Here is an 11,081-nt window from a genome sequence, read left to right as displayed (position 1 = left end):
TATGCTGACATTTAGAAAGTTAAGAAACTTATTTTGATGTATTTTGAAGAATTTTTGACTATCATTTGAAAACTTGTTTGTAGTTGTATGTTTGATTTTATAGTGTATGTTTTAAATTAATAAACTTTATTTAAAAAAAAGAAAAATGTGTTGGGCTCATTCCAGTGTTCCAGAATTAAACTGTGGCAAAATATTGGACTATAGGTAGGCATGGTTACAAGTAACACAAGCTAGTTCTTTTGAAGTGAGGTAGTCAGTGGATATATATTAATAAATAAATTAAATTAAACATAGCACCCTGTGCTTCTGTCTAACAATCATGTTTTGACCCATGTTTTGGCTTATTTCTTCTGGTGTCCTTTTCTTTCTATTGCCCTGTACAAAGCCTGGAGGATCAAGTATTTATTATTCTGGATATTATAGCTAGTCAGTCCCACAAGTTTGTCAAAATCCTCTTCTGTATATTCAAAGTTTTCTAAGCCATATGGAGAATGTGGGCTGGTCACATCAACTTGACCCTGCTTCATTTCAGAGGCACTGCGCTCTACACCTGGAAAACAGAGTGGATATATTATCACATTTTGGAAGCACCCAAGCCCAAAGATCACCTCTGCCCATATATATTGTCCCACTTCCTGCAAAAGCTGGTTAGTGACATTTTTTAAAATAAGATCCAAATAATATGCAAACTTTGAAGTCTAGAGATAGAAGTTGTGTATGTGCATGCGCATGTATACTCCTCAGGAAAATACTACATTTTCCTTTTGTTTTGTGTGGTTAATATTACTGCAGCAATGTAGGGAGACAGTTCCCACCAATGGTTTCCCACATGGACCAGAGTCCACATGGTTCAATAATTCTGTGCAACTAACATGCCACAGGGGAAATGTACAGATTAGACATTACATTAGAAAATTAGTAAAGATTATAAAATTCCACGCTATGCTAATATAAGTAGAAGATATTTGAACAGACGCTCAAATATATTCTACTTATTTTAGCTTAGGTTGGAATTTTATATAAATACTTGCTTGTTATATTGGTATTTTATCTACTAAGAAATCAGAGTGGACAGGCATTTTCTGATTCATGCATTAGCTAAATCCAGAACTTCAGCCTTTCCTCTGAGGCTGAAAATGGCTGACTTATCTAAGGTCCCAGCATAGATGCGGGATGTAACTTTAAGAAGGTGGATCTTATCGAATTCACCCATTGGCAGGCAGCAGGTAGCCCATTGTTCAAATTAAAGGCAGGAAGAATTTCTGGGGCTATGAATGCAGTTTCATTTACGATAACTTACCTGGTGCTTTGTATTTTTTGAAGGTGTCATTTATTAGAGGAAAGAAAACCACAATAGGAGCTTTTGAGTTCTTGGGATCTTCAAAGACATAGCACTCCTTCAAATCTTCATCCTTAACATGGCTCAGATCCACTTTAGGAAAAGGGATATCTCGCTTTGAGAAGTATCTGGATGCTTCATCTAAAGTCTGGATGATTGTGGGACAAAGCAGAGACAGAGATAAAATTTTACCCTATATATATATATATATATATATATATATATATATATATATATATATATTCATTCTTGGATGTATGACTTTACTGTACAATTCCAACTACTCATGAGCACTGGCTACTGTGGAACAGCTTAATAGATCTACAGGTGGTGTGTACATTTACTTTTTGTCCATAATACTTTTGGGTAGAAGTAGGGGAGATGTGGCTGCATGGAGCCCATGGAAATCCTCCATGAAAAAGTACTCCAGCTGCAGTGAGGACTGGATTGCCCCCCCCCCTTAGTGTTTACATGCCACATTAAAGTACATAACATGCATATCTAAATAAACTTGTCAACAATCCTAAAAAGTAAGTAAATATCCTCATTTTATATCGGGAGCTGAAGCTAAGATGAATTGACATCATCAGCAAGATTTGAGACATGGACCTCTTGTTTTGTAACTCATTTTCTCTTCCATTGCATTGCATTAGTTCTAGACTGGTTGATAAGACTGGTTGATTTTAATTGTTTGTTTAATTTGTTTTTAGGGTGGATCCATATTGGCCAGAATACTCTGGGTAGTTCCTGGAGTATTCTGGCCCTGAGGTTGCTCCAAATTCCCTCCATTACCTCTGCATTCCATTGATGAAGGTAACCACCTTAGATGCTACTCTTTGATGAAATGGCGGGATAAACATGAGAAGGAGAGAAGAGGAGAGTGAAGACAGACACAAAGTCTCATGAAAAATCAGACAGTAAGACCCAAAGGGAAAGAGATAGCAGAGGATATTAATGTCCACTACCAAGAACTGTTGTGCACAGTTCAGTCCTGGCACTATGAGAAAAGTCTAAAACAAGAAAGTGAACCAAACAAAAATAAAAAAAACCCAGAAATAGGAAAATAAGTAAGACTGAGGCCATGATCCAACAGCAGGTAATGCAACAGAGCAACAGAAAAATGGGTGAAAAACAAGGAGCAAGTAGCCATAGCACAATATTTGTGGATGGCCATAATAACAGATGAGTAGCCTGCAATTCCTTCATCTCCCACGAGTCCACTTGTATATATATATTTCTAATCCAACATTTTTTGATGATTGAGTTGAAGATGGCACTCCTCACATTCCACCCAGAAAGACTGACCAGTTTGGCAATTGAATCTTAAGACTCAACCACACAAACCCCATTCTCACAGCTGTCATGCAAGTAATAATAAAATGAGAACATACCATTTTCCAGGCAGCCATCACCGCACTTCTCTCAATTGCGTGACTGGGGCTGCTGATCCCATCATGCTCTCTTCCTGATCTCTCCTTTATGCCCTGCCTAGCATGCCTTTAGGGTTTTTGTGCCCCCCTCCCTTTTTGTGTGTTGGCACAATTTAAGTGTTTAAATTTTTAAAAAAAGGAGAAAAAATAAATAGAAAAAATAAAGAAAGGTAATCAGGATACTTCAGAATAGCAAAGGGGAGGAGGGACTGCAGGGAGAAAGGGGACCCTGACACCATGTAACTAGCAATTGCACAATTGCCTCAAGAGCAACATTTCATGCCTGCAGACTTGCACAATTGCCAGGATGGATTGGAGACAGGGCAACTACAGGTTGGAGGGGTTGTCGTATAATGAGTAAAAGCCAAAGACACTTCTTTCTCAGTGAAATCCCAATTTAAAAACCACATGTAGTAATGTCCTCACTTGAGTTCAGTGGGAAAGTTTGCCAAAGGGGAAAGCAGTCTCACCCAGAAAAAACAGAAAAGTATGTGCTGCTCACATAGCTCTCCTCTGTAACACCTTGCTGTTTATCCTCCCCTCCCACCACATTTTTCTGAGATGGCCACCTCATGCCATCTGATAGTGACTTTGCAGAATTAGACTTCAAGACTGCGGAGAGATTTACAATGTTTTAAAAAAATAATTTTTGAATTTCATTTGAATTTCATGATCTCTGGATATGGAAAACTATCTTACCCTGTTTTAGGAGAGAAAATCAGTGAAGCTGTAAGTGTAGACCCATAAAAGAATGAATAAAAAGCATAATATCCAAGTGCAGATAATCTCACTGTTGTTTGTGATCCAGAAGAATAATTTAAATGTATGATGACATCCACTTTTCTCTCAGGCCTCAAAAGTGGTGGGTAGCTGATGTCTAAGAAGGCAGCAGTATCTACAAGGGTTAGATACTCTGATGTTGCTGTCAACTGGTTTGGAAAAGTGTCAAGTGCAGTGTCTGAAAGGCAAAATTCCTGTCAGTAATCAGTAGTTTCAGAAACTTTTTTGTTGCAGTCCCAGCCCTCTGGCCTATGACTTGAGGCCATTAAAACAAAATGTGAGTCTCTGGGTCAGTTACAACAAACTGGTTTATTTTGAAGCAAGGAATGAACCTGGGGCCAACACCCTTCCCCTTGCCCCTTGAAGTCACAATAATTAATGTTATCCTCACCACATTCATATAATTGTACTGCTATAACCTTTCTACAGAAGTGCTGTGCTTATCACTTTGTCAATGTAGAGCCCCAGAATACAATAATCTCTTATAGTAGCACAGAAGGCAAGCATACTGGGGCAAACATATAGGCTTCCCATTCAGTAATACTTGTAAGAGCTTAGGGGTGGTAGTGGTAGCAGCAGGCTTCCTTCCACTGTCTTGAAGGCTCTGTTTGAGCCTGATGGTCAGAAGCAAGCAGGAGGCAGTAATAACAGCAGCACTAGGACAGAGGCAGTTCCTGAAATGGGAAGCAGGAAGTCTTGGGCACTACAGAGAAGGCACAGCATGGTTTGAGACAGTTTTGAGATGGAGGCAGATGCCAGGATTGCTATCTGTCTTCACTATAATCAGCTAATGAGCAGGGGTAAATTTCTAGGGCATTAGACATGTCCCAGTGAGGACAAGACCTGTAAGACAGGAATAAAGAGTGCAGAATAGCAGTACCCCTCCCCAAAAAGCTCAGATGGGCAACTATGGAAGATATTGTGCGGAAGAAGTGTCAGGTCCTGAGATAAAAATTTCTAGGGCCATACTAGGTCACCAACTACATTGGTGATATGATTTCAGTCAAGAACTAGGTAGCCTTATTATACTGTTCAGTGTAGCATGTCAACTCTAAGGGGTTTATCTCACACATTTTGTAGCCCAATCTGTGTACAGGAAAGGATTGGACTGGAACGGGGGGAAAGAGCTTTTATCAATCACAAAATTGCTGCTATGCCACCAGCCAAAAACCACTTGTTTCTGAACCAGACGATTTTGCATGGATGGAAAGCTTCTGTCCTTGCAAAATCAGAGGAATAAGCATGGCTCAGGGATGGGTGGTGGTTGGCCGGTGGCGAGAAGCAATTTTATAAGTGATAAAACCCATTCTCCCCCATTTTGGCCTGATCCCATCCCATGTATGGATCGGGCTACAAAACATATGTGATAAACACCTAAATCTCAAGGAGTGTACTTCAGGGATTCAGCATGGTGCCTCCAAAAATACATTTTGACTGTGCCAAGCGGTTAGATTTATTTATCTGCCCACTGCTCTGCCCAGTTCCACCTCTTAACCTGTCTGGTTGTCTGTTTGTTCAGTCTATACCAGCGGCATTTCTGGGGGGGTGGGCAGTGCAGACTGCAGTGGGTGACGCTCAAAAGGAGTGTCTCCTGGTGCACTTGTGGGAAGGGATTGCCTTCCAGTATGTACTTCCGTGCCTCTCCGGCAGTAGACTGGGACTGAAGGAGACTGAAGGTCCTGCCCAGGATGCTGATGACATGCCATAACAGGCTCCTGGAAACCAGCCCATCATGAGTTGACATCTGGGCCCCTCCAGGAGTTGCAAACAAAATGAGCAGACAAGAACAGCCTGAACATGGACAGCCCATTTCGGTTTTCCTAGTCCACCTCCCTGTCAGCAGCAAAGAGGCTCTCCTCTGTTCCTCAGCAGCCTGATCTTCTCGTGACAGACTATTGGCAGCCCAGGGGTTGCTACTGCACTGATTTAACACCAACCCTAGTGATGCTCTTGATCATTACCACCTATCCAGAGCCCACTAAGCTTTCAATGAAATAGTTTAATTCTGATTATTATATTTGGTTTAAACTGCACTTCAGTACTTCAACTCTGTATCTTTGAGATGTTCTTTGAGGCTCTAGGATGGTATTCCCAAGGAAGAAGGCTATGCCAACCTAGAAAGGGCATTTCCCCCCTTCCTGTTGTTCTACTCCACCTTGGAGCCTGCCAGTTGGCCTGTTGTTGTCAAGCACTTCTGCATGTCTGACCAGGGACCACTGTGTTGTCTTTTAGTGAAATATATTATTTTGTCCTAATTCTAATTCTTTAAATAACTCTTCTTTGCTGCAGTTCTTTAACTACAAAGTTTGAAGATACTCTAAAGCAGGAAGGGACTCATTTGTCCACCTGACTCTGCGTGGGATGTATCTGTGCTGTATGCAATAACCAGAAGTGCCATTCCTAGAGATCACCTTTGAAAGCTATTTTTGGGCTTTCCAGGTGTGGAAATAGTATTCATGGGTAAAAGCACATCAGCATGCATATATATATATATATATATATATATATATATATATATATATTCTTAGAATCATAGAATTGGAAAGGGCCTCAGAGACCATCAAGTCCAATCCCATGCTCAACGCAGGATCTCCAACTAAAGAAGGCAACTGTCCAGCCTCTTTTTGAAGCTGTACAAATAAAGTTTGGCAGGATTTGTTCTTGAGAAACCCATGTTGGCTTTTACTAATTACTGCATCATCATCAAGATTCTTGCATGTAGGCTCCTGTATAATCTGTTCTAATTCTTTTTTCTGGTATTGGCATCAGTCAGATTGATCTATAGTTTCCTGGATCTTCCTTTTTGCGTTTTTTGAAGAGAGGGATAATGTTTCCTCATCTGTAGTCTTCTGGCACCTCACCTGCTCTGCAATGTAATGCACAGGCTGTACAGTACCTATTCCTGCTCTAAGTTTATAGGAAGGTGCTTCTATTACTACCGGGAGCAGTACCAGGACAAGTGCAGAATGAACTGGCAAGTCATAGCCAAGTCACATTGACTATGTAATATAGTGTAGATATTGAATTAATTCTATATATAAGCAAGAATGGAACTTTGATTTCAATATCGCACTATTTATTAAAATACCTAATTTCAAATCCCAATATTAAATTTAGCAGCCCCCTCCAAGAAACAGGCCCTAGAAAGTTATTTCATTAATTAACTACAAACACCTATATCTACCGGTAGTTTTTAGTGTAACATTCACCACATTTCCTCCATAGTAAATTATAATACTAAGTATTATTATTTAGTTAGTTAATTAGTTAGTTAGCTATTGAAATCATTTAAAACCACAGTTCATGAATACAGTTATGAAAAATTATCTTACAATGGTGCTAAATAACATTCTCAACCACTTACCTTTCCATATATAAAAGTTCTCATTATCTAGATATCCATTGCTCAGCTGAAATCCCTTTAAGAAATTGTAGACTTCTGACGTTGTTATGCGCTTTGTTATGATTTCACGAAGGATCGTAGGAAATTTAGGGGCAGGGATAACCAGCTGAGTATGCAACTCTTGTGGTTTTGGTGGTTGTGAAGGCCGTTCCTCTACAAGTAAAATATATATATTAAAAAGCTGATGCATTGAAGCAGCCATCCAGAGAACAAAATATATGCATTATTGTATGTTATAATAATAGGTTGTTAAATTTAGTATTACACATTTGTATTTTTTCCCAAATGTATAAAACGTGGAAGCTCTTTACAAGTGCTCATTAATGTACATTTTTCCCTGAATGCCACAAGCTCATTAAAACATCTGTGTGCTCTTTGAAAAGTAGATGACAACATGCAAAATTCAATGTGATTGGAGTTCTTCAATTCATGCACTATGGTGGACATCAGAAGCATCTGGCAGGCACATTCAAAGAGTAGCAAGTGCAAGGAGAAAAAAATATATACATTTCTGAAGAAATATATACTCCATTCTGTTTGGAATCTTGGAAAGTTGAAAAAGTTATTTCTGAACATAATCCAGTTAATTTAATATATGAACTCTTTCATTCATTCAGTGAATGGTCCAATGAGGCACAAGTCTGTGTCTACTGATAATGACTCCTAATGTCAATGTGTCTGTTGGCCATGTACCCCAGAATTTCTGCTTCAGTGACAAAGGGGTTCTACAAATATGTTACTGTCTAAAGCCAATAGCATAGTCTTACATCCCAGCTAGTCTGTGCAGTAGACAGTAGAGCAGATCACCTAAGGAAGGGAGCTGAAGGAGATATCAAGCTGTGCTAAAGAGGATACTGGCTATGTTACTCTGAGCTTGTTTGAAGATTCTAGCAGGGTAACGCAGTTATCGTATACCCTTGGCTGAAGAAGGGTACACTCCTTTCACTGAGATTGCAGCTTCGGGAGAGTTGCACATGGAGTGGTCAGGGAGGAAAGGGACACCCACCTAGCCAACCAGATCTGCTGAATCACCTCTGGAAATCAATGAGGTGACAGATGTCACAGCCAGATTGTCCTCACATCCATGGCTATGTTACTGAAATATGCTCTCCTGGAAAGTACCATGTATATAAATGCAGGCTGAATTATCTTCACAATCTAGGATGAGATGTACTGTTGATAGGAGTGGTAGATTGGGGTTCTTTCCTCTTCCTATTTCAACAGGTCTCACATTTGCCACCCTTTACATTAGTAGAAATTGAACATTTACACTGACCTCAGTGTCTCATCAACAGAGTCTCCATGTTGTTAAATAGAGGGCAGTTAACTAGAGGGCAGTTAACAACAACAGCAATGATCACTCCTATTCCCACATTCATGCTGTCATCAGGGTTGAGGACAGGGCCCTAGGCAGGGCATAGGGTTTCTAGGGGTGGCAGCCATAAGGGTGCACTTGTCCCTTCTCTGCTGCTGCTATTGTGGCATTGTTCTCTTCAGCTCTCTCCTTCACTGCCAGGGCATTATTCTCTGCAGTGGAGCTACACTATGGCAGTGAAGTCAAGAGGGATGTGGAGAAGGCTGCCACTGCCACAGCAATATTGTGAGGAGTGCACTTGCTCCTCCTCACCCCACAGAGTATAACCAGGTGTCACCACTTTTCTGGGGAGTCACGAGGTGTGGTCTGAACCCCCCCTGCACCCCTCTAGTGATACCACTGCTTGGACATGTGGTTATTACATCTCTATATTATGGGGTAATGGCAATTTCCAAAGGTGGTGTTTTGGGGTTTTTGTTGTTGTTGTTATTTTTTTAAGTAGCAAGATAAGAAGACAAAAGAAGAACCGACAGCCTGGGAGATCACCTTATATTTCCTCTTTAAGAGTAGCTATACCAAACCTTCCAACTGTCATGATTTGGGAGGGACAGTCCCAATTAAACCTCTGTCATTCCACTTTTTCAGCTGTTTTTAAATGTCTTAGTTTCTCTCCTGTCCTCTCACTTTCCCCCTTTCTCTTCAATGTACTTCATTTGCCGTAATCTGAGTTAGGGGTGGTTCCCACTGGTTGATACGCTGGGATTCAAATTGAATCCAAGGTGAGGCGTTCCTATTGGAAACTGAATTAACTCTAGAATAGTTCTAGAGTAACCCGCAATCGTTCCCACCTAAAATCGAATCGTAAAGCAGTTTATTATTTGATTCGTGTTATCGTCATTTAACGCGGGTTAAAAAATAGAAGGGTCGAACCTACATTTTTTCCTTGAATCGGGATAGGAATCGGAGCATTTAAATAGGAACGACAGCCTTTGAAATCGGGTTAGCTGGATGGGAGGAGCGGAGCACGATGGGCTGGCTTGGGGGGGAGTCGCCCTTTCTGTCCCCATCCATCGTGGCTGTTGCCATTTTTGCTTCCCTCACCCCTTTGTCCGCTGTGGTCTTTCAATAAGAGATAAGGATTATTTTTTATTTTTTATTTTAATGGTTTACAGGCGCTTAATCTCTTCAGCGCTTTAAGCGCCTGAAGTCCTGGCTGCTCAAGCGCCTGCATCTGCCAAAGGACTACAAGGCTTTCCCCGGTGGATTGCAACCTCCCCTCTGTGTGGGGAGAGCCCATTTCTAACGGAGGAGAGGCAGGAAGGGAAGCCTCCTCTCGAAGAGGCATTCCCTGCCCACTTGGGCTCTGATCTCGCCCAGGCAGGGAAGGGAAGCCTCCTGATCTCGCCCAGGCAGGGAAGGGCTCTGATCAATTGGGGGGGGGGGGGGGCGGAATAGAGCCTTTCCATCTCTCTTTCTCAAACGGAATCTGCCTTCTCCTCCAACCCTGGAAAGAGAATCTTTAGGAAGAGTGCTCCCTCCCTGCTTTCCCAGCAGCCTCCTTCATTGATCTCTGGGCTCTCTGAAAGGATGTTCCCTGGCTGTCTTGGGAGCCATGAAGCGGGGATGATGTCCTGCAAAACCCATCCCCATAGTTTCTCTGGAAACAGCTTGGGCTCCCCTAATTCGCTTTGCCAGAAGCCTCCCCCAGCCTGGGGTCTTTCTTCCAAGGCAGCAAAAGTGCTTTGGGCAGTTTTCTCTCCCTCAACCATCCTTCCCCACGAATAATTGCAGGACTCATAGGCACTTTAAGCGCCTCCTCATTGGTTCTTTTATAACAAACCGCGAAATTTAAAAGTGACGTTATGATGACGTTGCTTTGATTGACAGCCCCAAAATGGTGAGTGGGAATGAAATAAGGCTAAAACCTATTTATATATACACCGTTTTATTTGAATAGCAACGAAAGCGGATCACTTAAAGCGAATCAATTGGTAAATGAGAACGAAGAAAAAAAAGTGATTCGGAACGCGGGATAAGACCAGGGTTATTTTGAATCGATTTAACTGATACCGGTGTATTTTAAAGCGTTGTAAATCGCAAGTGGGAACCACCCCTTAGAAATCCAAATGTAGTTTGCATTCAGTTAACTGAGGGGTGGGGGGAAGAGGAAGGGAGGCTCAAGCAAACTTTGTAGCCTCTCCTAGTATACTGTTTTTCCTCATTAATAACTTTTGCCATCTTGACCACTTTGATGTTGCTTGGCCACATATGTCCCAGTTTTCATTTATGAAATATTGGAGGGTATGGTTATATAACTCCCACAAAGGATCTGCTTTTTGTAGTTTAGTGGGGAATGTTGGGGTTCAGGAAGGAGAGTTTGTGTGATATGTGCTAAATATTAAGAAGAATATACACTTACCTCTCCATGAGGCCTAGAGTCCTATGACAGTCATCTTTGAGAGCAACCCCTACCACTTAACAGAAAATTAGTTGAGATGATAGAACTTGAGGAGAAGTGTACTGAAAGCAGGCCAAAGAAGAAATAGCTTGCTCTGCATCCTTTTCATAGATAAAGCTGGGGAATAACCTGGGGATAGCAGGACCTGTTATACTGCTATGTTTTGCAATTCTGCCATACAATATAGTAACTTTTCTGGGAACAGGGGAACTGGGGAACTTTGCCCTAGTTCCCTTCAAAGCAAGAACCTCTCCTTTCTCTGTTCCTTGGTCTACAATTGACCCCAGCCTGGCCCAACCACGTGGCCCATCAGAATTTTCAGCATTTTGTTTAAAGTATTCATTAAAAAAAGGAAA

At 41.3% G+C, this 11,081-nt stretch overlaps 1 protein-coding gene across 2 annotated transcripts in view; it reads right to left on the bottom strand.

Moving 5' to 3' along the window:
* Nucleotides 1-341: 341 nt before the first annotated feature.
* Nucleotides 342-11,081, bottom strand: part of LOC149314775 (cytosolic phospholipase A2 epsilon-like) — a 47,571-nt gene continuing 36,831 nt past the window's right edge. For both annotated transcript variants that reach the window (XM_089523516.1, XM_089523517.1), the window contains exons 16-19: nt 6,914-7,105; nt 3,561-3,727; nt 1,301-1,487; nt 342-550 (exon numbers count right to left, since the gene is read on the bottom strand). In XM_089523516.1, the coding sequence (XP_089379642.1) occupies nt 342-550; nt 1,301-1,487; nt 3,561-3,727; nt 6,914-7,105 (755 nt within the window). The remainder of the gene's footprint in view (nt 551-1,300; nt 1,488-3,560; nt 3,728-6,913; nt 7,106-11,081) is intronic.

Source organism: Sceloporus occidentalis, unplaced genomic scaffold (genome assembly GCF_023333645.1).
Source record: "Sceloporus occidentalis isolate IW3139 unplaced genomic scaffold, rSceOcc1.0.p SCAF_4, whole genome shotgun sequence".
NCBI lineage: Eukaryota > Metazoa > Chordata > Lepidosauria > Squamata > Phrynosomatidae > Sceloporus > Sceloporus occidentalis.
Note: the sequence above shows the minus strand (reverse complement) of the source record. Positions and strands in the feature narration are given on the sequence as shown.